Below are 26,713 nucleotides of genomic sequence, written 5' to 3'. Positions count from 1 at the left end.
TAGAATCCTTTAACACGAACTTGAGGCACTTCTTGCTGCTGTTGTGTCTCTCCCTCCATCTCTGCCAACAATTGGGCCCCACCACTAGCTCTGCTCTGGTTTTTGGGCAGCACCAGCAGCCAGCAGGGAACCAGATTCCACATATCCCTGCTGTCACTGAATACTTTCACAAGTTAAACATTCAAACATTATTAAAGAATATTTTTTTTATTATTTTGAGCATTATTTTAATGGTAAAGATTAAAGTTCTGTAACATATATCAAAGTAGACCCATTTGTTACTCATAGCAAAGCCTCTGCCACCAACCTTGTGACACTCAGCCCTTCTGCTCACCAATCCCAGCCAAGTAAAAGGCAGTGCCTTTTAAAAATCCTTACAGAAGTTAAGGAAGTGTATTCAAACTCTTTGTCCTTGGCTTCACCACCTTTACCTGTAATTTTAAGTAATGGCACTGTTTCCCAAGCAAGCAAAGCTCCCACTGATGTTATCCCATCTGTCTCCTTGGATAACTCTACAGCAGAGAGAGCTTCAGCTCTCTGTCCTATCTGCATTTCAGCTAAAAATCCATCTCTGCACACCTTTACAGCAGAAGTCCATCTGCACACCTCTGTCTGGGAAAAGACAGCAAGCAAGCCTGACCTATTTGGCTTGATACAAAACCCACTGATGTCAGTGAAAACAGTACAAAAAAATAAAATAAAATCATAATCGGAACTAGTTAAAAGGTGTCCTTTCAAATCACACACATATCTGAGGGGAGAAGAGACAGGAACATCCAGCAAGCCTGGGGCTAAGGCAGGAAACATGAATGCTCTTGTTTTAAAACATGAAATTATCAAAAGGGTTTTAAGACCAGTTTGTCCTTAAAAGCAAAGCCCTATTGTCAGGCTGACAGCGTGGGTTTCATCAGCCCCAAGGAGCAGAAAAAGTCGTAGCAGCAAGAGTTGTACAACACTAATCTTGGAGCTCCCTTGCAGTGTCCCTCACACAGTGCATGCATAAGCAAATGCTTCATACATGTCTGAACAAAGGGTGGAGAGGCCTTATTTTAGTGAGAAAAAAATTATGGGAAACAGAACAATGAGAGGCTACAATTTTCATTGATATTCTTTTCAGTGTACCCTAAAAGAAAAGAGGCTACAAGAGAATATGAAAAACAGCTTGCCACTTCTCACAGACAAGTGGTAAAATTTTATTGTTCTGGCTGTTCCCAGAGACTGCATTAATTTTTACACCCAGAGATATCATCCTTTGTACTGTGCACAGCTCCCAGCACTCAGCTGCTGTATAATAACCAGAGACAATGCTGGGTCCAGCAGCACTGGAATGGGCTCTCCAGTAGGCTCTGCCAAAGGTTTACTGCATGCCTGGCAAACAGCATCCCTCCCACAGGGATGATGTCCTCTCCCAGCTGCAGTGGCTTTAACTCCCCAGTGCACCCAGTGATGCCATAAAGAACACGGGGGGAGTTATTATTTCTGCTGGTATTGTGGCCCAGCCACATATTTCTCACCCGCCAAATTTCCTTTCCTGAAAACAGCTCTGCTTTACGTTTTTTTTTTTTTACTTTAAAGTAAAATGGAAAAGATTATGTAAAGCTTTAAAAGCACTCTTTACATTTCTACACTTCTCCCCCCTTTTCTTACACAGCACACTTGCTCTATTGAGAAATGCAGGTGTGAAATTATTGGAAGCACTGTGGAATTCACCCTTCCCCAGCTCCCTGCCAGACACAGCCAGCCAGCTGACCATACACACTGTGTAGGTCTCAGGGCAGAAAAGAAGCTCCAGCAGCCAGAATTTCAGTGCTGGACAGTCCAGGCTCAGCCTCATGACGTGTCTGTGAGCCCTCACTCAGCCCTTTGGGCTTCCCTTCCCTGGTGATGAAGTTTGGAGACATCCCTCCAGCAGCACCACGTTCCCTTCTGCAACACACAATCCACTCTTCTGAAAGCTGGACCAGATGCTGAAGAAGGCTGCTCATGGGAAGGCCCTGATCATACATATTTGTCATTATATTTCCAGTAATTTGGGTAAATCCAAGTAAATACCACAAGATGTGACAGTGTTCACAGGCTGGCCAGGCTTGGACACTCGCTTGCTCCAGAACTACAAAGTTGATTTATTAACTTTCTACAGCTCTTGTCCTGGTTCTGGCTGGGGTAAGTAATTTTCTTCCCAGCCCTGGTACAGTGCCCTGTCTGGACTAAGGATGAGAATAATGCTGAGAACACACTTATGGTTTGGTTCACACTCAGGGACCTGTCAGCTCCTCGTGCTGCCCTGCCAGGGGGATACTGGGGGCACAAGGACATGGGGGGGGAGACACAGCCAGCACAGCTGACCCCAGCTGACCAAAGAGATATTCCAGACCAAATACTCAGTGTGTAAATTGTGGGGAAAGCTGGCCAGGAGCCACTCAGGAGCTGGCTGCACACTGGTCAGTCAGTGGTGAGCAAGTGTTTTTCATTTGCATCACTTGACTTTCTTATTTTTCTCTCTTTCCCTTATTTTCTTTTTCACCATTACCATTATATTTAAATTATTAAACTCCTCTTACCTCAACCCATAAATTATCTCAATCCTCAGTTCTGCCCTTCTGATTCTCTCCCCCACCCCACAGCAAGGGCTAAGCAAGAGTTGTGTGGGGCTTGGTTGCCTGTTGGGAATAATCCAAAACATTCCTGCACCCCCTTTTTCCTGCCTTTTCCCAGGAAGCAGATGGGAGCACCACCAACAGCCTCTGGCTGAGCAGCAGGTGCCAGAGCTGCTTTCTGAGAAAATGTCACTGAAAAGCAGTTGGGGCAATAAAACCCATTTTCTGGAATATTCACTGAAATAGAGGTGTGCTCACAAGCACCCTAGGTGCACAAATATCAAAGGAAACCAACTGCTGCCATAAAATGATGTTGCTCAACAATGCACATAATCCAACTGAATAGCAGAAACTGTGCTGCAGGTATAAACACTAATGAATGCATGGAGATTCACTTATAAATGCAGAGCACACAAAACAACTGATGCTTTGATCACCTTATTTGTGATGGTGATTAAAAACCCCCTAAAAATATATGTAATTATAGACTTTTATAAGCATCTTGTAAAAATGATAAATTACTTTATTCCACCTAATACACTGTCATGTTGGGTTCTTCCCTTTGCTAAAGTTCTAACAGTATCAGTGTTTTACCTTCATGAAAAGCCAAAAATTTCAACATATCATGCTACCTTTCAAAGAGCAATCTGAAAAAAAATATTATAACGTGAAATACAAATTATATTAATATTATATATATAAAATAATATGAAATACTAATTTCAGTATCTTAAATTTACAGAGAAGTACAATATTCAAGTGTTTACCAAACTCTGATTTTTTTGATGTGCCTCTTTTATGTTTAAATGGAACAACGGCTGTGGAAGCTGCACCACGGGAACAGTAACAATCCAAAGATGACATAATGGCTTAAAATCCTCAAAAGCTGTAAATCACAGCCACCTCTGGATGTCAGGTCACCCAGTGCTCTGCAGAGCAGAGAGAGGAGAGGAGACCAACACTAAGGTTCTAAGTGCAACCTTTTTCTTTATTAAACACAGGATTTTACATTTTACTGATTTTCTACTGATTTTCTACTTCCATGCTTTTCTACTGCCAGACTCCTCACCCTCCCACCTTTCACACCCCTTATTTTTTTCTTTTTTTTTTTTCTCCTGGATTGCAAACCTTGTGTTTGTCTTTAATATGTCATCATCCAACCTGTCTCACAGTTCATTTACAACTTTTCTATATTTATAATATTTTTTTTTTTAGGTTGGGGTTTGGGATTTTTTTTTTTTTTGTATTTTTAAGACATAGCTTTACCAGTTTACTGCCAATTATGCTGCCATTTTTTCACTAATAAAGCTGTGAGAAAAGCCTGGATCAGGTCAGAAAGCCCCTCTTATTAGGCACAGATATGGCTTTTGACACATGCCAATTGCCATTAACAAGGCAACAGGCTTTTGTTTGCATCTTCAGACATCTCCTGCAAATTCCTTCTTGCACTTCCACAAGTAGGATAGAGCACAAATTAGAAGGCATGATTAAAAATGATAATAACAGAACTGAAACAATATCCTGTTCATCACTCATCAAAAGAAAGAGAAATAACTGCCTTGGGGCTATAGTAAGACAGAAAGTGGGACAGGGAGACCAGTCCTCCCCAGCAGACTCTGCAGGAAGCACTCCAAACATGACAAATTCACTGTTCACCCAGCAGATGAAGTAATGACACCAGTATTTGTCCATAAAATGTAATTTAGCCAGGCTACTCCAATGAAATCAGAAGCTTTAATGCTATAAAACTACAGGGTTGGAATATTTTTACCTTATTAAGGAAGGGGGTGGGGGGAACCCATAAGCTTTCGTTTTCCCTGAGCTGAAGCATCACAGTGTGGGCTTTGTTTTCAGGAGCAAACCACACAGCCCCTAGCACTAAACAATTTGCGTAATTCCTCCTGCGATGCGCACACCCTGCCAAAAGCCTGCTGCCAGGTGTAAAGTCCACACTCTGGGCTTATCAGCACATTAAATAAAAGCATCTTCCCTCTCAGCGTCAGCAGATACCTGAGGGCAGGCATCAGCCTGGATTCCTTCGTGCTTTCTGGCCCTGCCTCATCTTGTCCCGCGCCGCGAGCGAGCGCCGGGGTGAAGACATCAAGCCAAAGCTTGTCCTCGTAAAGAGCCAGTCAACAACTACAAGAACATCTGCCAGAAACTCAAGTTTAGGCTTGGTTGTAATACCTGCCTGTAACTCCTGCCAGACATTTATGATGCAACACCCAAGGCATGTTATTGAGTTGGTGTCAGCTCCTTTGTCGTACGTAACCCGAGCCCTAAAAACAATTCTTTGGAAATTAAGGGAAGAACTGTACTTGAGTCCCACTAATTCTGAACTTTATTTCAGTAAGTCTCAGCAGAAAGCAAACAATCCGTATGTTTTGATGAATTTGGGAATGACAAAATGGAAAAATGTCTTTAAAAAAATAAAATAAAATATGTGCTCATGCCATGTTCACAGCTAGAGACTGCGAGAGCACGTGAATGTCCAAAAATAAAACTTGACTAGAAACAAAAGCAGAAGTTTTTCCTTCTGTCTAAACGAAGGGAAACATAAACAGTGAAGTACCAATAGCAAAATGTCGATTCCATTTTCAAAATATTTTTAACAGTGTGCTGTAAAAAGCAAGAATAAAATGTATCCTATAGCACTCTGAAACCACCAAGAGTTCAGAATAAAAGTGTTTTTCTGCCATCAGTAAAATCATTCATACATGAGATTTCTGAGGCACAAGCTTTAAACTGAGAGTCATTTAAAATGCTTTCTGGATGAGAAGTTACTCTCACACTGGTTTTATATGAAAATATGAATTACTGTTAAGGGACAGCTGCGTGGTGCTCTGCCACCCCTGGAGCTCACTCCTCAGCAAAGAGAGCCAAAGGCAAGGCTATCAGGCAAATTAGGAGCTGCTCAAAGTACTGCTAACCTGGCTGCAAAAGGGCTGCTTCTGGAAAAATCTGTATTTGCAACATATTCGTTTTTATCTCAAACAGCAGGGTCGTCATATATTCTTTGTGGAGGTGTTGTGCTATAGCAGCTGCGTGTAAATCCCAGTAAATGAGGTAATGGGGCAAACTTCACCTGAAATCAAACCATCCTTTGTCTCCCTGGATGACAATATTAAATAGGGCAGAAACTGCTACCTGGACCAGGACTGCTCAAGGAGTAACCTTCTTTTCTTTTGCTGTTAAAACCCAAATTCAATTAGTTCCTCCACACTCAAGCAGAACTGCTGCTGCTGAAATTGTACTCCAGCAATAATTGCCATCCAAGAGTGATCTAATTATATACAAGTCTCAGTGGCTGCATTCCCACGTTGCTTCCTGCAACCCGGATTCACTACAATACAACTCATAAGTGAAATCCACATCGTTTTCATTCCTTCTCCCTTAAGATTGCATGGCTTTATACATGTGTAATGAGAATGGAGTTAGTCTATTAGTAAGCTTACCATAAAAACTCAAGTTTCTACCTGCTGTTAAATACAAAAGAGGAGAAAAGGCACTTCAGCTGCATGTAAAAAACCAGCTGATGGGCTAAACTGTACAAGGGAAAGAACATTCTTTTAATTAAGGTACTGGATTAGGATTCAAAGACCAGCTTTGCTTCTTGGCTCTGTCACCAGCTTCCTGTGTGACCCAGGGCAAGAAATTTCATCACTCCACAGCTCGGGTTTTCATCTCTAAAATGGACAGTGACATTTCCCTCTCCTGGCCTTGCTATATTTCTGTTGTAAGCAATTACTGTGTGCTGGCATGTTGCCCTGGACAATAAGTATCCAATATTAATTGAAGCCTCTGGGTACTACTCTAATAAAAAGCTAAAATTGTCTCGTCTCCCTTTCACAGCATCCTGGTGGAGTTTTTTGTCACCAGCATTTGCCACTACTGCAACCTAAGACATCTCAGCAAAGCCCTGCTTCAATCCCCACTTGGAAATGCAGAAGGAAGGAAAAGGCTGGGATATCCCAAACATTCAAAGAATAACTTTGTCCAGCACAGAACATCCTGGCCAACTTGAATGGGCCATTCCCTGCTAACACAGTCACTGTGCACAAGAATCCTGAGCAATAGAGAGGCTGCCAATGACTTGCTGCTTCTTTTTTCTACAATATTTTCTACTCCCACTGTAAAAAAAAACACCTCAGTGCAAGGGTTTTGCCAGGTCTGTAAATCTGAACAAGACCATCTGAGCTGACTCTTAAGAGTTCTTGCAAGTAATTACAAGGTAAAAATGAGAATACTTCACACCTACATTCTGACTGAAAACTTCTCAGCCCTGCTGGCTCCAGGCTTTTAATTGTCAAAAGAGTTCAAGGTTTGGAAAGTTATTGGCATATTCCTAACTAGCATTGTGTCACTATTTGGCACGATTTTTGCTGGGATACCTCCCAACTCTGTGACATAATCAGAGGGTTCTCTACATTACACCATATAGTCAGATGCTCATGTTAGTGTAATATGTAACCATGTTTAATACCATTTGCTATTACTTACACTTAATCAGCTCTGGAACCAGTTAAACCATATAGGAAAAGTAATTTCAGAGGCTTTCAACTGACAGTTTTCTACACAGAACATGACCTAAAATTATGACCTGAAGTTTGTAAGATGTGGTCTATGTACACAATTGCCTCTAAACAAACATTCATAACTCCCCACAGCCCTGTGGGAACTGAAAATTCATATGAAAACTGAAAAAAGGGCATAAAGTTAACTCTGTAGAACTGTCTCAACAAGAAAAACTGTCAGAGTTTCCCCTTCTGGCCAGCCTTAATTTACTGCTTCAGCAATTTTTATGCTCCACAATTACTGCAAGCCTCCAGCCACAGAGGAATGGCTGAGCACTCCAACATCAACCCCTCTTTAGGTGAAAATCCCAATCTCTTGAGGGATTCACACTCAAAATCAACCAAAAGTGCACATTCCCATGCACAGGTTTTCAAACAGACTCACAATTATGCCCTCTAACTCATCAAATGAAATGAAAAAAAAAAAAAGAGTGGTAAAATTACTAAGTATGCAGGACTCCAAAACACAGGTTGTGACTTGCAAAAGTAATATTTGGACTTCTGGTTTCATCTCTTACAGGACACAAGCAGGGTCCTCTGGGTGCCATCAGCTGGGTACCCAGCACCCCAAACCTCTCATCACTTCTGAAAACCCCATTATTTACTTTTCTGCCTCTCTATAGGAAAGGACTAGACATTTAAATAAATGACATAATCCTTACTACCATTCCATTCATTCATGCAGGTCACTATAATTTACTGCCAGGAAAAATAAACTTCTGCAAATATTCCTCAATGCAAGACATTCAAAAGGCTCAAAGCAGGAGAGGAGGTGAGAGGGCTTCTGACAAATATTTGCTCAAATGACCGCATCATCCATGAACACATTTGCCAGGGAAAAAAAAAATGGGTGAAGAAATTTATGGTCAACATGAAACACGCCAGGCTGGGACAGGAAAACGAAGAGGGGGTAGAGAAGGGGAAATTTTAACCAGTTTCATTTCAGCAAGGAAAGGTTGTGAGTCAGGCCTAGAGCCTGGCAAGCCCCTGCAGGAGCCCTGGGTGAGGTGGTCAGCAGAGAACCACAGCATGAAGAACACAGCTCACTACAACCACCAACAACCATCCCCGGCTGCTGCTGCTCCCTCCATAAACTTTGTTTAAACAAGTGTTTGAACAAAAACGGCTTTGCCAGCCACCCAGCTCACCTCAACCACACCCAGAGCTCACTCTGTGACAAAAATATTGCCAAGGCTGGGGAAATCCTCGCTGCTTTCAGTGTTGACTGCCCAAACTCAAGTACAGGTGAGCTGCGTGGTTCATGGGCTCTGAAGGCTTGAAAGCACGAGGGCTGGTGGTGGGGCTTTAGTCTGACAGCATCCTCATCACAAAGGGATCTCTCTCCTCCTCTGCTCCACAAAGGCTAGCTCTCCTTGGCATTTTCACAGGGAATGTCTTCCTTCTGTGCTGCCCAAAAGCTGGCACTTGTTTTCTCTTGGATTTGGGTGTTTCCACAGATTTAGGTGGTCTCAGACAAAACAAGGCACTACTTTTAGAGACCATCCAAAACAATGCAAGGGATATGTTTTTATTCATGGAAAACCAATCAAGAACCAGGGAAATTAACGTTTTTGTTGCCATTTAAGTCATATAAGCCCACACTTACAGTAAGATATTCCACAAAGAATCTATGGAGTTGGGCTGTCTATCAAAAATAGCATGCAATAATCAAATTGATTTTTGCTTTCAATAGGGATTGATCAAAAGTTCTATTCACAAAGCCTGTAAAGCCCATTCAAGACATACTTCAGAAACCATGGATCAGATACCTAAAGGTCCTATAAGAAAAGCCACACTGGTTATTTTGGACAGCAATGCCTTCAGAGTCAATAAAATTGCTCATACCCATCCAGGCCAATCGGCAAGACTAGAGGTAAACAGAAATTGTTACTGAGATTTCAAGCTTTAATTTAGCTAACCAATTAAATAAATATCTGTAAGCCATATTAAAGCAAACAGGATTTAGGTATTAATAAGGCAACATTATTAAGCCTGTGTTTAATAGTCTTGTGTAATCACAGCTTTGCTACTACTTAAAAATTCACACAGCTGTTTAGAATTTGTCCTCAGGTAAAACACTTCTTCAGAATTTTTATCACCTGTGTTTTGGGGACTGCTCAGAGCCCACCCAACAGGCTCCAGTCAGATCTCTGTTAGAGCGCTGTGAGTGCAAACTGCCTTTCCTGAAGCTCCAGATCTGCTCTAGCTGCAAAGTCAATATCTGGCTTTTCATTAAAAAAAAATATAAAAATATTCAGATAAAATAACAGGACTCTAAAGGATTGTTTGACAGTTTTCATAACTGAAGTTATTAAAACCTATGTTAGTACAATTGTACAAGTAACAATTAAATTGTAATACTAATGATTAAAATTGCACCAGCATTTATTATTTGGTCGTCATGGTATACTTGTGGGTGGATATTACACATGGATATTACACATCTTGCCAAGGCAGGGGCAGATTAATCCTACAGACATGAGTGAGACAGATGAACACATAACAGTTATGAAGCAATCAGCCATGCAGTGAAATCTTATCTTCAGAGTACCGGGAAATCATCTCCAAAATAAACGCGGAACGTATCGGCTCGGTTCTAAATGCTTTAATAGAGAAAGTCATTAGTGAAAAGCACTGTCCTGCCCATGGCAGCTTCACTTACCAACCACATCGAGGTGGTAGGTGTGGTTGATGGAGCCGTACTGGTTCTCCACGATGCACGTGTAGTTCCCCTTGTCCGACGGCACCACGCTCTCCATGATGAGGCTCCAGTGCTGGTTACGGACCTGGGGGATGGAACCAGAGAGGTTGGGATCTTCTCAAGCAGAGTTTTACCCTCTCCCCTTCCAAAAGAACTGTTCCCTGAACGATTAACCTTGTGTAATTCACAGTTGAAAGTCTCCTCTGTGCTCATTTGACAGTTCTGGACACTGAAATGATTTGTGCTTGGTCCAGAGCAGCACGGCTGCAGCAGTGAAAGCTTTCACACCTTCTGATGTAAATTTACCTGATCCAAGCACTGTGGGTGCCAGTGCACACTCAGTCCTCCCAGGCTGACCAGGATGGCACCAGTTAGCAGTAGTTGTCTTACTGGACTTCACTTTTCAATCCACTCTAAAGTGAATGCACACCCTCAGGATATTCCCCCTCTGTCTCCAAACAGCCACCTGCTAATAACTATCCATCAGCAATACAGGATGGATAGGATCCCCTAACATCTAAGTCTCCATCCTCCTTTAAAATTAATTAATAAATATAAAATGAAATATAAAAAATATAAATATTTTATATTTATTTATATAAATATATATACATAAAGTAAAATAAACTATATTTTAGTTATAAAATAAATATTTTATATTTTAAATAGAAATCATTTATCTCTATATAATTTATAATTATAAATATATATAAATAATATATAAGTATAATTTCTATATAATATATATTTATATTATAAAATATCAATAAAAATTACACAGCTCATGTTCTAGCAAATCTGAGGGGTGATGTTTGGGATTCCTCCCCCAAACCTCCTGCTGCTCTGGGTACCCCAAGAAAGAAATGAATCCTAGAATCATGCTGCCTCATGAAAAATGCCTGAAAAAAGGCCTCATGGAAACAGAGTGTTAGGATATACACTTGTCTCACAGAATCCCTCTCAGACAGAATGTATTCAAGGTACTGATTCTGTTCCCATTTGAACTCCAAAGGAGCTCTGGCATTGGTCTCACAGAAAATAGGATCCAGCCCAGGATACAGAGCCATCCAGTACATACATATATTTCCTGTATCAGAAATTGGCTCCCAAAATGACCTTCTGCTGGCTATGGACTAATTCCTTGTTTTAACATTACATCTTTGACAAAGTGCTCAGAAAGCTTAACATTCTCTGTAGCTGCAAGGTACAATTCTTCAACTGCAAAGTACATATTTCAGCAAATGGAATAAAACACAGTCTGGAACAGTCATTTTAATCAGCCAAATGGAAAGCAGTAACTCAGTGCTGTGCACCAGAAAAATTTATGGACCATTCAGTGACACTTCCAGTAACCATACATTCTTAAAACATCATTACAACTACAGTTATGAAATCCTGCATCGTGCCTGACTATTTTGTAGTTCCTTATCCAGCAAGAAAAGCTGCACAGGGCCACATCCCAATGCCAGGAGCACTTGCTGGAGGTAAAAAAGTCTTCAGTTCAAAGCTTGGAAGAGAAGTTCTCTCTATAGGCAGCTCCTGGCTTTCCTAGTTCCCCCAGCTAGTAATTATCTCAATAGCTGGATATGTGTATTATTGCCCAGTTGTGGACTAATAATATTAGCTAATGGCTGGCCATGTGGGCTTTGAAAAGCAAAGTGTGGGCAAGACTCCAGCAGCAGGAGAAGATGCTAAGCTAACGTCAGAGAAATGTGTGAAACAGCCTCAAAATCTGCAGCCCAAACTTAAGGCTTCTCTCCTCAGCCCCTCATGTTGATGGTCAAACAATTATACTGATTTCATCAAAATCAATATAATTGATTTTTCTTCACACTGTGAAGAGCTAAGGAATAAGTTTATAGAACCAGAAAGAGTTTATCAGTGTTATTTCAACATCTCTTCCTTCTGCTAAACAACTCTGAAAGTCAAAGTTTGGGTCAGGAAGAACTGCTGTCATAAACTGTTGGTAAACTACAAATACAACAGCTACACATTTTGAGTATTTTACTTCTTTGTGATTTATTTTGAAGGACACTTGGTCAAAGTGACCTGAACTTTCTGCCATTACAAGTCAAAACACTCTTCTCGGAATCAGAGCAAGAGTTTTTAACCAATCTGACCGTAAAAACAGGAAGAGCAGATCATAGTTCCACAAAAGTTAAAACAAAAATTGTAAACAAGCTTCAGGTAATTAATTTGACAGGAAAATGCAAGAAATTGTTTATTTTCATTAAGAAAACATAACTAACTTAGAACCACAAGTAGATATACTGGATCAAAAAGTATTTGTGCAATTTCCCTTCTTGTAACTGCATGGACAGAGATAATATCTTTATAACAAAACAACAGCTTAAGCCACTTTGATTAAAGCTAAACAACTGTTGTAGAGGTCCAAAGCAGTTATGACACATTGTCAGACAAATGGATTTATGTCAGGGATCTGGATCCAACGAGATTGTTGGCTCAGTGCTTTGTGGCTACAAGTGCAGCATTGCGAAGACCAGGAAAAACCCCCTTTGCTGGGAATGAGCAGCCTCTTCTCTCACTGAAGATTTCCAAACTCAACATTTCATTCCCAGACATGCAACAGAGTCCAGCCACATCCCTGCACCCACACAGCTTGAAACACAGGCTTTGGTAATGTGGCCTTTTTAAATTAAATGCCACATCCCTTAGTCCAGGTTTTTTTTCCAGACTCGTTATGGACTCTTCTAGCAAATCACTGACAGCTTCTCTGGGGGGGAAATCTTCTCCATCAAGTTTTTAACCACTCTTCCAAGCAATCTCTCCAAAAGATTCAATTTTAAAACTGAATTATCAGTATCAAATGCATACAAACCGCACCCTTAAGTTATAGCTTGGAGGTGGGAAACCAACTGGAATCAAAATGCCAAGACATATTGGTCAGGGAACTGGGAAAGGGCAAGGAATTTTTCATAGAAACTTTTTGCTTTTGGAGTATCCCGTAAAGAGCAGTGGACAGTTCTGTTCAGTCTTAAAATGTGTGTCTTCACTGAAGAGACAACGTCATGAAAAGCTGTCACTTAGCTAAAAAAGGATCCATTTTAAAATAAAGTCAAAGGAAAGAAGGATTAGAAACCAAAGTACAATTCTCCACAAAATTGTTCAGACAATTTTGCAGCACAGTTTCAGCACATTTCAGACAGCAGTACAGTGGTACTGCTCAGATAAAGAGAACAAATACAGAACACCCTTGGCAAAGGCCAGAGGCTTGTGCAGTTGTTCTTATAATCAGAAATTTTCAAAAATCAGGTAAATAATCTGTATTTACCTGGCTGAATTTAAATGTGTTTAAGACAACTGCAGTGATGAAGCTTATCCAAATGCATAGGTGAAAACACACACGTGTTAATGCTTAAACAGTAACAGCTGATAGAAGTGCATTTGCTTTCTGGGTGGTGTACAGGAAAGAAAAGGCTCCTGTGGTCTCAGAGAGGATTTAGATTATCAGCTCAAAGAAAACAGAAAATGCCTCTAAAGACACAAACAAGAGTTATCATCACTTCAAAAAATCTGAGTAAAAAGGATTTAGATATTCAACAACTGGTCCTGTTCTCTTTATTTTAAGGAGGTTGGGTATATCTTGAAAGATCATAAAAGGATCAGTTTTGAAACTCACCACCCAGAATTAGTCACAGTGCAGGAATTCCACCCTGGAAGCTATCTTGGCCAGCACATACACCCTCCTGCTAGCCTGCCTGAGTGCAAATTGACTCAAGACATTCCCCAGTGAGGGACAAAGTGCTACAGGCCACTATCTGATTTAGATAAAAACAATACACCAAGGCATTTCTCAGCTCTTAGCAGGAAAGAGGTGGCTGAAGGCTTATTGGGAAGCCTCAGGTTTTCTTTCCCTTCCCTTTGTCCCTTAAGGCTTCAGGGGATGATTGTCTCTTCTGTCAGATATGGCCAGGTTTGTTTCCAGCTATTCTATCCCAAAGTATTGTGAATATCTCCAGGGAGAATGCCTTGCAGAGAGCAACACCCAGACTCAGGACAAGAGATTTACCATGAGCTGCTGTGATGCCTTGTTGAGCACAGGCCAGCACTGATAGACTCAGACCCTCCTGAGGATCCCTTCATTTAAAGTTCATTGCAATAGTGGTGTGGATAAAATGCAATTCTCTCCCTGTTCTAGGATAATTTTGCATGAGCTCACAGAGACTTCATCCTGCCCCTCTAACAGGCTGAGGAGACAGGTTCCCAAAGCTCTGGAGAGCTTTATTAAAAGCACTATTTAACACCCATTCACTGGGAACAAACTTCTATCTTCAAAGATGATTATTCAAAATGACACAAAATAGAATATACATGGATTTGGTAGATTTGACAATGGTAAGTAAATCCTACAACAAAATTTAAAATTTAACCTATTTCTGAGCAACAAGAAACTCTGAAATCCTCAGCTGTGTCCCCTCTTTTTTTTCCTTTGGACTAAAGAGATATAAGAAGTTAAAATTTAGAATTAGACTTAAGACTTCACATATCCAGCTGGCTTTAGGAACAGGCATCTGTGGCTCCTTCCCAGACTACATACACACCTAGGGAATTGCATACATTTAATACACGTGACCAAAAGTTTAATTTGTGCCACTTAATGGGCACAGCTCTAAATGATCTCACCCAGCTCCCTAACACAGACCTGCAGTGCCAGCACAGAGCCCCACACCAGCTGATTTACCCCACCAAGGATCCCCCTCCCAAAGCAGACACCAGGTATCTCCATCCTGCCTCTCTAGACACACATTTTCCTTCATGGCCTTCAAAAGTGATATCTTCATTTCCCCTTCATCAGATGCAAAACGTTCAAAATAACAGCCTGGTAACTACCAGAATAGTTACTATTATTTTCCAAGACAGGATTAGTTTGGTAGAGGGGTTTTTTTTCCCTTAATTGGCATTTTTTTGGTTTTTAAACAGCACTGAGAAGGGCAAAAAGCACTGAATTGGAGCCAATTCGTTAACAGTCCACAGCCTTATGAAAGGCAGAAGGTGTTGCCAGGTGTACACTCATAAGCAACCGAAATTTATGGTGTAAGCAAACATAGATGGAAAAGTCTACTTAGATAATTAGTGCTCATGCGGGGAGGCTTTCTGGGCTCTGCTCTCTGCTAACACAAATGTTGGAAAAATTGACACTTTCTGCAGTAAACCTAGCTAGAGAGGAAAGGAGGCTGAGGCTTGTCCTCCCTCTGCACTGGAAAACAGATTTTTTTGCACCGAGCAGGACCTGAATCGACAGCTGACAAAGCAATGGCCCAAGCAAGGCAGCCCCCCAAAAACACCACAACCATGGGGGCAAGGCAGGGGTGTGGGACTGGGGGGCAGCCTCAGGACTCTGAATTGAGCTCTGCCTAGCAAAAACAGCTAACCTGTGTCTAACCACCATGGCAAACTGCTCGGAGCAGCTCAGCACAAGCTCCAGGCTGGGGATTCCAGCCCTGACACAAGGTGACTGCCTCAGAAACTTCTCCTCTTCGGGGAGGAGTCGGGGGCGTGAGGAAACCGCTGAGAGGCGACCCACACAAGAGGTGAAAGGAAGTCAGAAATGGCAATGCTTGAACAGCAATTTGCCATCCAAGTCACGCATTCCCAGTTCCTCGGAGGAGGGTGATCAGATGACCGAATCCTGACTTCTGACCTGACCTAGGCAGATACTGGGAGGTTAAAGGTCTGTGCACCAACACACAGAGCGAGCTGGCCTCCCTAAAACTCTCTCTTAATCAGTAACCACCAACTCAGAACAAGACATCTAATCTGAAGCCACTTAAAATTCAAACAAACCCTTCCAAGTAATTGCTGTTACTTTCCCTCAAATTCTTCTTCCCATTTCAGTTTCACAGGCCATAAACTCTATAGAAAATAATAACTTTTGACTTCCAGAGCTTCCTTTATTAAACTGCCTTACACTCACCAAAGCGGATGGTCATGTTTTTAGCAATGCAGCCAAAAATGAATAGAGCAAAACAGTCTTAATCTGCTTTGCTAAGTCAGTCTTTGGTTTTCCAAATACGCCTCTATAAATAATCCTTAGCTGTACAGCTAGGCTAGAAGCTTAGCTTGAATTTCAGAAAAAAAAAATAAAAATATAGAATTAGTGCTCAGTAACCGCCAAAGAAACCACCCACCCTTCCCCAGAAGAAAACAACCACCTCTTTTTGCTTCCACGTTTGATCCAAGGCCATTAAAAGATTTTCTGTTGACTTCAGCAAGTTTCTGGTGGGTTTTTGGTTTTGGTTTTTTTGAGGGGGAGGAGGGTTGGCTTTGGGTTGTTTGTTCTGGGGTTTTTTTTGGGTTTTTTTTACAGCTTTGGTCAAGAAGAGAAATTACAAAATGCCATCGTGAGCCCTCACCTTGTACCCGCCGATGCGATGTTCCTGCTTGAACTCCTTCCCGTTTTTCAGCCACCGCATGGTCGGCGTTGGGTTCCCCATGGCCGGGCAGCGGAACTTGACGGTGTTGGCGGCCGGCACGGCGTGGAGCCTCTTCTCCATTTTGTCCGTGTGTGTCCAGTAAGGCGCCCCTGTTCCAAAGGGACACATCCAGAAACATCAGCACCCGGAAACTGAGCTCCCTCTGCAGCCCCTGGCAGCGGCGCAAAGAGCCGCACGAACGCGATTTAAGCGCGGTTTAAAGAGTGCGCGACTGGAGAGCACATGCTGCAAGCGTCAGCCAGGGTTTTGCAAACGGCTCGGTCTGCTGCTCTGGGTATTTAATTTGAGACAAAATTCCAATAATTAACCACAGACAACCTTTGTTTTGCGTATGTCAATAAGACACGGGGTTTTCATCAGGCCCTTTTGACCTCGAGCTGAGTTACTGTGATGGTTTAAACTCAGAATTTTTGTGAAGCCAGACAGAGCAAGACAGAAGATGCTTGGAAACATCAGCCTTTCCCTTTCCCCTTCTGTGAGAAGGGGGATAAAAGCACCCATCTGTCTGACAGCACGCTAAGGCCCACTGTGAGCGATGCCAAGGTGAACTGCGCTGCTACTGCCACAGGAAATGTATTTACAGATGGAACATACTTCTGAAATCTTAACCCAAGTGGAGGAAAACGAATGAGTAAATGTGGATCAGCAAAAAACTTTGATCATTTTGGAGGGCTTTCCCACACCAATGAGCCTCTTGAAGCCCAACGGGTCAGGAACATCCAAAAACATGGCATAAAATGAGAGTGCCTCTCTCTCAACCCACATTTTCTGAGGTGATCACTTTTCCCAGACCCTGGCATGGCTCTCCTGGCTCTCACTCACTCCTTGCCGTGTCCTGGCCCAGCCTGTGCCCACATGAACATCATTAGAAAGCACATTTGTCATGTACCAGTAGAGGAAACACAGCAGAACAAAATTTACAATTACCCATATGTTTTTACCCTCACAGAGTTAAACTTGGATACACAGACCCAAAGACAAGGTTATCCCATGCTCTGGGGATCCTTGCACCACTTCATCTACATTTCTCAACATCTTTATGGCATTGCTTCAGTCGTCTCCTATAACAGTTTTTTTTAAAAAAGTTAAAGATTCAAGATCTGTTTAATAGTAGGAAACATTAATTTCTTTTACAATGGAGTTTTCCTGAAGCAAATCAGATTAGCGTGGAATTTTTAGGACTAGAGGGGTCCAGAAAAATAACTCCATTTCTCTGAGCCCTGTTTCATTTCCTTCATTAGCAGGCCAACACTCCACTATAAATAAACTCTTCCGTTCCTCAAATATTTATAGCAGTTCTTACAATCAGTGCAAGCTCACAAATCCTGCTACCCCCCTCTCTAAATAAAAATACAGCTGGACAGAAAATACAGGAATAAATCCTTTAACAAAGTCTCTCTCAGTATAAAGAAAACATTCTAAAAGCAAGTCCTATAATGATGCTATGAACGATAAGTGTTTGGGTTTGGTGGGTTTTTTTTTTGCCCGAAGTGGCAATTAGTGTTAAAATTAATGAAGTAGAAAAGCAAAGCAAATTTGTGCATGTAATCAAAATAGAAAATCAAGTAACTATTGAAAATTTAACTGCAACACTAAGAAATTGTTACGCAGACTAAAGTGAATTAGGGATGCAAGGGAAATCGCTGTTAACATTATTTGCTAAAAGCAGGATCACATTAAAGCAACAGAAGACTTTAAACAAAGCCAAGCAGAGGAATTAACTGCTACACGCAAAGGCCAAATGACATTACAAGTACACCAGGCAAAGGCAGAATTACATGCTGGTACTGAGGGATTAAAAAGCTGTTTTCCCTGGACTACTAAAGTCTTCCACAAGGCAACCACTGCTGGGCCCTACTCGCAGCTCCCACAAAGTCAAAGCAAACTGGGGCAGGTCAAAGACAACCAACCATCCAAACCAGCTGTCTCAGCACCCCAGCCAGGGCAGGGTGCTCACTTTATCCTCCAAATGGGTACTGCCAACCCAGCAACTCTGCAGCCAGCACGGTCACTTCTCATCACATCCACACATGAACCTTTCTCACATGTAGGGAGCACAGAGAGCTCACGTGCAGCCACTGGCAAGCACAGCCTCTGAGCCACAAGCTCCACAGCTCAGCCCTGGCCAAGCTGCCCTGCAGCCCAGGGGCTGGAAGGGTCAAGCTCTAGGAAGCTCCCATCAGGCTGCAGACTGGGACCAGGGCACTGGAGTTGGTCCGGATGCAGCCACCAGCAGCTCCCCAAACAAAGCCAGGTTTGTGCTGCGTTATAGTGCATCCCATCCTCTAGTTTTCTCAAAAATAAGTATCCTTCCCATCAATAATCTGCTCCTGGAGAAGCTCCAATACAACAAATGCACAGAGGGAAATCTCTTGACAGAGATGGGTGCAGAAAAGAGGCCAGGGAGATGCAGGCAGGAATGAAGAGAAGCAGCTCAGTTCTGTCCCACAGAAGGGGAAAAGGAATTACCCAAAATGGGAGAAAGGTCTGTTTGGAAAGCTTCCCCTCACACAACCCTCAGCATAACCTGAAATGCTCCTAAATTACAGGTCACCTTGGAGAAAAACATGTAGACATCACATATAGTAAACACCATCTGAAAATGCTTCAAGACATTCTACATTGTTCATTGTTAGCAGCATGTTCAAGGAAAAGAGGAAAAGGCAGCAACATCCACAGACCATCACACTTCCCTCAAATTGTGCTTTCATCCAGCAATTGATCTGATTAACACACACCATTCTTCTTTATAGATTAAATCATCATAATCTAAAACCTTTTAGTGCTTCTATTTGTCTTGAGAGGAAAACCACCGAGCTTCACTAAAACCCATAATGAACATAGTTAATGAGTAGGTACCACCAGGTGCTGACTGCTCCCACGGGCCGTGTCCATCACATCCCATCACTGCTACCAGGACAGGTGGAAATAGGTGGCACCACTGCTAAAAGTTCACAGTAACCACAGGGCAGACTCCAGCATGAAGCACTAAGGAGCAGCAGGGGAACGGGTGGGAATTCCTGATTGCTTTTAGAGTTCTCATTAGTGAAGAAAATATCCTGCTGACCCACACTGCACAGACATTACATCTAATCAGCCAAATCTCCTGCATGTGAAATTGAAATTAGGAAGCCCAGGGGACCACTTCACTTCAGGACTCTTCAGTTTTTATTTGGACTTATCTAATACAAAGAAATACAAAAGCAGTCAACTCCAAGCCTGCCTGACAAGCACCTCAAGCAGGCAATAGAGCACCATAAGTGACCACATCAAACCCCTCCAAGGTTTTCAGTGCTATTGTATTTGACCTTTAATTAAAAAACACTTCTAGGCAACATCCAATTTTTGCTGCTCCCCTGAGTGGGTTTCCACTCTACAGGATTTGATGAATTTGAACCTTGCTTCATCCTTTCTGAAACTCTTCAAGGCATGAAAGGAACAGCATGTGGATTACATTTAGATACTTTTTGTTCTTGGTGCCAATTTACCATTGCTTGGCCCAGAAGAAATTGTTTAAAGGGCGATAAGAAAAAAAAAAGTCATAAAGCTGCAAGTTGCCTGACCAGAATTCAAGGCAGAGCAGCAGCATCTTCAGTGCTACCCACAGGTCTACAGAATAAATTTGCTGGTGGACTTGATTGCAACCACCACAACAGCTGCTGCATGGCCAGCATCAGGTCATGATTATAGAAATCCCTCAAATTAGGGCTAACTCTCAAAATCACAGTGAGGACAAGGCAGTAAGTGTCAGCAATGTCTTTTCCACTGCTGTCAGAATGATGCTCAGCACCTAAGATTGTAAAAGCAAGTCCTTGGAGATGACCCTCCAAGAACCAAGCTAAGGCCCATCTTTAGGGTAACAAAGGGGAAAACTCAAGTTGCCAACAAAGCCATTTTGTAGAGAAAAGGGACTGTTTTGCAGTGGAACCAATCCTGCACCTTCCCCATGAGCACTAATCCACTCAACAAAAGCTGGAAGTAATAAAAAGCCATTCAGGATACAGTCTGGAACAAATCTACCACAGTGTTTTTTTCAGGCAGTTGAAGTATCTGTCAAGCTAAAGGGACAGCAAAGGCAGAGTGAAATCTCCTCTGCGAGCCTCTTCCCAAAAAATACACCCAGGGCCAGTGGGGAAATGCACGTGGGTACACACCAGTGCCCTGCTCTCCCAAGGAGGAGCTGCTCCTCACATCTACAGTCACCTACAGCCTCCACTGACTTCAAGAGCAATTGTGTTTTCTGGGCAGCCTTGAAAATTACACTAGACTCCCTCAACAGCCTCTCCACCTGCATTTGGAAGTATCTGGCCTCTGAAATATGTATTTCTAACAGAGGCAAAGAAAATAAAACAGATTAAAAGAATGCTTAGCACTGTAAATAAAACAGCTCTAAAAGGTTTGGTTTAGTTTTAAGTATGCAGGAATGAGAATGCCAAGGTTCAGCTTCCTGTTGAAGGCACTACAGCCATTTCCTGCCTCATCTCATCATAATTAACATGCCAAGACAGCTGGACTTTATCAGAATTGTTTCATCAAAAAGCAACAACCTTTGAAGACTATGGTCTTTTGTTTCCATCAGTAAAGGCATAACCAGGCCAATTGCCATTGCTTATCCTTAATGATCACAGCTGTAATTTGTATGTAAATTATCAGTTAAATCATTTGAGATCTGCAAAGCTCAAACCATGATTGAGGAAACACTTAAAAGACTTCTGTAAAAGACCCAGCAGCCAGGAACTCTAGTGAGGTCATGGACTTCCCCAGGCTCAACATCCCATAGGCAGGGAAGGTAAAGGGCATTTGGCCATTGTGCACCACAGCAAACACAGACACAGCTCCCAGTTCACTCTCCCTTGTAACCCAGTATCTTCAGTTGGATGTGGCCTCTTGGGTGCCACAGAAAATCTGAAAGAAGGCTTACAAGGCACTAGACACACCACACCAGGTCCCACCCCTGACTTTCACGCATATCTCATCTTGCCAAATCACAACCCTATTTCAGCAGCCTTGTATTAATCCAAGGGAGTTACTGTGATGCAGCTTTTCACTGAACACAGAATACTTGGATGGACAGGGTGCCGCGACCCTTCAGTCATTGTCCTGCTTCCAGCCCAGACCCCAGGAGGCCGTGCTGCTCCCTCAGCAGACAGTGAGCACCTTTTAAAGAGCAATCCAACCGGGAGTTGCTTGTGGAACACTGCTCAGGCCCAAATCTGTCCTCTGGCAGTTTCCTCCCATCTCCATGGCCGCGCTTTCCCCGCCATCCGCGATGTTTAAACGTTCGCGCTTGAGAAACATCTTTTACTCAGAGCAGGGAAAGTGTGCCTGGCCCCTGCTGCAGCACACACCCCTGTCCCAGCAGATGAACACTGTCAAGGGCCTTTCACCAGCTCCCCAATCAAGATTGATTAACAGTAGCTTAAAATGATAGCTCGTTTTACAAGAAGGTCATTAGCGCAACCACTGGGCACCGCTCCCTGTCGCTGGAAGGGCAGGAATCCTTCTGAGCCATTACAGAGCACAGCTGCCTTGAGAGCAAGTCCTTTCCTCATTCCAAAAGCCTTGTATGCTCACAATGGATCACCAAAGCCACACTGCAGACCAGAAGCACAATTGCCACCAAAAATATCGCGAGCTGTTTTCTGACGAACGCCGGTAAAGCTTTAAGGAACGGCAAACATCGGAAATGTTTCCTAAAAGGAATTTCTAACCACGGGTCCATTCCAGGGCAGCTCTATCACTGCCTGGATGGGTGGGTTTTGCCTAGACAACCTCTTTTAAAAGCAGCATCCCTTTTCCAAGCTCTCCAATTCTCTTTGCCACTGCATTCCTCTGTCAGGGCAGCCTCCAGCTGCCTGATCTCAGCCCCTTCCAGAGGCACCTGTGCATCAGCCCAGGGTTAATCACACCAACAGATGGCAGAGGCCAAACAGGCAGCTAGGAACTTATATCACTTTAAATAGCATCTAACGTTTCACAGCCTCAGGCCAGGGGCAGGCACACACAAAAGGCACTGAGCAGGGGAGCAGAGATGAGGCTCGTGCTTTACCACCTGAACAAGTGCTCCGAGCTGCAGAGCAGCTCCTGACCAGGCTGAGCAGCAAATGCACTCCCTGCACTCCCTGCAATCCCTGCACCCCCTGCCCGCTGTGGGTGCTGCTCACCAACACCTCCCACAAAGGATTTCTGTGCTCTCCACATTATTCACCAGGCACCAGTGACACCAAACCACCAGCACCGAGGGGGTTTTGCAACACTGCACAGGGACATAAGGAGCCAATATGAATTTTACACTTCTTTTTTCCTCTTAGAGAGTGCTCTATTTAGAGCTTATTAATAGCTTTACGAATTCTCTAAAGGGGATGAAGTTTAACGCATTCAGATGGGTTTAAGACTCTTTTAGCCCATTTTCATCACGCATAAGTAACATAAAATGTGGGTTTAACACTGAATTGCTTTCTTTGCAACAAACCTTAAGGTCCTTTGCAGACAAAAGAAGCTCATTGTCTCCAAATTCATTCTCCCTGGGGAGATTTCTGCTGAGATTAGGGATTGAAGGACTTTTCTCATTACAACCTTTTTTTTTTTATTATTTTCATACTACCTTTTAACAAAATGAGCTGGATCTTTGTTTCTTGTGTTGAATTTCTGCTCAGGTTCAGGAAAAGTTAGTTCATCTGTGAGAGGCTAAACCAGACAAAGACTGAGCTTCGATTCAGGAAGAAAGGAAACTGCAGAAATGCCAGGAAGAAGGGAAAAAAAGAAAGTACAGACCAGAAAAGCACGTTCAAAAGAATATTAGTTTATTTTTTTTTTCTTTTCCAAGTTATGAGCCACATGAAACAGAAAACAGAGGAGGACAAAGAGACCACTATTTGACAGTACATGCAGTTAACAATCAAGAAGCTCTGAAGACAGGAGTGCAAAAGATGGGACATAATTTTCCACGTGGATCTTGCTAGTGACTTCTGGCAGTTCGCTGTTACTTACTCATCTGGTTGCTGTCATTCACAAAGTCCTCGGACCCATCATTGTCATCTTCATCATCCCCAGAGGAAAGAGCATCTGCACATTAAAAACAACCAAGTCTTTAAACCAGCCTATTTTTATTTTTTTTTACAGACAAATAAATAAATAAGCTACATCTTGGATTGTATAACAAGAAGAACAAGTGTTTAGGTTAGTTGTGCAGAAGCTAGAGAAAAAGAAAATCCAGCCAAAAAAATGTGCTATTTCCATGTAAAATTGCAACAAAGCTAGCTAATAGTCCTGAAGTGCTACAAAGGTTCCCAAGGGAGTTTGCTAAAAATTGCAAAAATCTCTTTCCACTTAATATTTTAACTCCTGCTACAGAAATGCAGCTGAACAGAACTGAGCATCTCCAAAACAATTTATGTCTAAACTTGAAGGATGTAGAACACACATTTTCCTCTTCTGATGCAGGAGGAAAAAACCTGTATTCATTCTACTGGCTTTATCATCATCACAGCAACTCTAATCCTGCCAGAGTGGCATAAAACAGAGAACTCTACAGCAGCTGTTAATCACTGTGGAGCAAAAAGGAGTAGATACAAACTGAGCCCATTTCAGGGTCAGGACAAGGAGAAAAAAATCCCCAAAACAGCTACAGAACTCATCTTAACTCGCTGTGCCCAAGTGGACTGTTCCATGTTAGGTCATAATGTGTCTTAACATCACATTTTACAGCTTCTGCATGCAAAAATCTGCGTTGGACTCACTCACCTGTAACATTTACAATGAAGTACAGAGTATCACTGTCTAGGGTCCTAACAGCAGTGCAAGCATAGAGGCCCGAATCTCTGGCTGTGGCATCCTTAATTTGTAAGTACTCCCCAATAATCACTGTCCTATTGTCAGGCCCCAAAGGGAGCCCATCCTTAGTCCAACTGATCATGACGGCGTCTCTCAATTGACAGCGCAACTCAAGCGGCTCTCCTGGAAGTGCTGAGTAAACATCTGGCTGAGAGATTTGGTATTTGGTTGGCGGCTCTGCGAAGGTGGAAGGAAAGGAGGAAAAAATAGAAGAGAAGGGAAAGGAGAGAATTTCCAACACAGGTCAGTGAAAGCCCTTTTCATCCACGGAAATCAAGTTATGTTAAATTAAAAAAAAAGTTTCATCCAGATTAGCCCAGCATTCTGTGTTGTAAAACTGAACCACATGCAGGTTATTTTCAAGAAGTTCACCACAGGTAAAGCTCAAGCACTTCTGATCAGTGTCTTGGCATGTCCCTTGTCCCCAGTGCCACACCAACACAGGACTCTTCTCACCGGTCACAGAGAGCAGGGAACAATGAGGCTTGCAGAACCTGGAGGCTTGTAGGAGCAGGAAGGGCTCAAAAGGCAAATTCCATTTTCTATCTCAGCATTTGGGTCCACAATTCAAATGAATAATTATCTTTCCCCATCTAATTTTATTAGAATTTGCTTTTTAATTTTTAGAACCTGGGAAGTGCTGTTTTGAAATAAAAGGATGCCCAAAACCTCCTGACTCACTAAGCTAATAAACATGAGTTCCCATGCACAGCATATACAATGTCTTTTATTTTTCTCCCTTTGCCCCTCACAAAGTCTCTACATTTGCCTTCTACACTACCAGCACTTCTCTCCACAACAGTAACTTTTTTCTTTAAATCCTTTTTTTGCTTCCTGACTTATTTCACAACCTCTCCCAAGTGGAACACAGCAGAAGCCCAGGAGCACAAGCAAAGCTTTCAAAGTACGCACAGAAGTTCAGAACGAAGCGGCTCATCCATCAGCTCCCTTTTGTAACCCAGTAACAAGAAAAATGTCAAACCACAGTCTTTTTTTTTAAAAGAGAAATCCTTGGAAAACTGCATCTGCCTACAGTTACTAGAGCTTCATCCCCCCCTTGTAGGGCCAGCTCTCAGCAGGGGGAAGGAACTGCAGCCCCAGGAACTCCAGAGGTAAGGCTCAGCACACCTATGGACTCAGGCTGTCCCACATACAGGCACTGCTTCTGGAACAGGTTTCTCCCTACCACCTCACTATCCCTCTCCCAAGGGCCTTGCCAAGGGTGGCAGGAATGGTAAATAAAGGAAAGAAGCACAGAGGCATCTTCTGTTTGCTCGTGGGGAGGGTCAGAGCGCACAGACAGCTGCTCCCCGCGCACCCCGGACGCGTCCTGCCCTGCACAAGGCACCAACTGCACCTAGGAATAAATAAAACACCTCTCTGTCTGCTTGGGACTCTGAGGGAGTACTAAAAGGTGACTCTTTGATGGCCACACTTCCTTCTAAGAATGCCAAAACCCTGAAACCAGTGTTCCTCATCCTTGGTTTGTCATTTTTTGTATCACACTTTCAGCAGGGAAGCCTGAAATGAGCACCACATCTGAGCAGGCCTGTAGATGGGAGTCTGGAAATGCTGAAGTTCTGTCAGCAGCTGTGTGCAGCCCTGCAAGGAGCAGGGAGCTGGACATGGTGGTCCCCATGGGTCCCTTCCAACTCGAAATGTGATTCCATGAGCACCAGAAGGGTCCAGCATGGTGGGGAACTCGTGCATGTAGATACCAGGCTCTACTGATGGGACCTGGAGAGCCAATTTCTCTCCTGCTCACCCTGCAATCCTGTCCTTGCAGAAATGTGCCCTATCAAAGCTTCTCCTGCCTTTCTCATTAGGGCAAACATGGTTTCTCAAAGAACAGATTTGACACACACGACACCAAGGTGACACATAAAACCCATCCCCACACAACTAGTTACAGACACTGTAAAGCTTCTTGGAGTTAGACTTTACAACAAGGTCTCTAAACTTTCTAGCGTGAACAGTTCCATCTCAAGAGTCTAGGACAGGCTCCAATATAGATTTATACCCCTTATAAACTAATTCAGTCTTGCTGATACAGTCATGAACCCACAGGTCTGCAATGCAGGTGTTTCCCTGAGTGCTACATTATGCTCTTAGAAATTGAATTTCCAGAAGGAGCTCCTTTCTACATCTATTTCATCACAGTAATGACTGTGTTTGAATCTGCTTGAGAATTTTTTTTAATTAGATTTCAATGTCAAATAAAAGAAGGTACCTGAAACCAGTTACCTAATTTACTTTGAAGTTAGTAAGACTTCTTTGTAATGTTCTACTTGCAAAGAAAATTTCTTTTACAGAGTTTACACTGTGCCAACAATGTACTGGAGTCTAAAAATGTCTTTGTTTAAACTTTTTTAAAAGCCACCTTGGGTGATGATACCTCAACCCTCCTTGAAGTGCATTAGAGGCTTCTGCTGAACAGCGCCAGGAAACTCACAGGAAGAGCCCACACACAATTAAAAGGAAATTAAATTGAAAATAATTTTTTAACATCACATCCCTGATTTCACCTCTTTTTAAACTACTACCCCCAAATTT

General features: G+C 42.6%; 1 protein-coding gene across 20 annotated transcripts in view; it reads right to left on the bottom strand.

The window, feature by feature from the left end:
* Nucleotides 1–26,713, bottom strand: part of FGFR2 (fibroblast growth factor receptor 2) — a 93,681-nt gene that overhangs the window by 35,976 nt on the left and 30,992 nt on the right. For 7 of the 20 annotated variants that reach the window (XM_086900323.1, XM_086900320.1, XM_086900325.1 and 4 more), the window contains exons 3-6: nucleotides 24,071–24,337; nucleotides 23,318–23,392; nucleotides 16,247–16,416; nucleotides 9,834–9,957 (exon numbers count right to left, since the gene is read on the bottom strand). In XM_086900323.1, coding sequence (XP_086756449.1) covers nucleotides 9,834–9,957; nucleotides 16,247–16,416; nucleotides 23,318–23,392; nucleotides 24,071–24,337 — 636 coding nt within the window. The remainder of the gene's footprint in view (nucleotides 1–9,833; nucleotides 9,958–16,246; nucleotides 16,417–23,317; nucleotides 23,393–24,070; nucleotides 24,338–26,713) is intronic. The other 13 variants (XM_086900326.1, XM_086900328.1, XM_086900327.1 and 10 more) reach the window with 2 other exon arrangements.

Source organism: Cyanistes caeruleus, chromosome 8 (assembly GCF_971803275.1).
Source record: "Cyanistes caeruleus chromosome 8, bCyaCae1.hap1.1, whole genome shotgun sequence".
In the NCBI taxonomy this organism is placed as follows: domain Eukaryota; kingdom Metazoa; phylum Chordata; class Aves; order Passeriformes; family Paridae; genus Cyanistes; species Cyanistes caeruleus.
The sequence above is the reverse complement of the archived record's forward strand: the minus strand, read 5'-3'. Positions and strand labels throughout refer to the sequence as shown.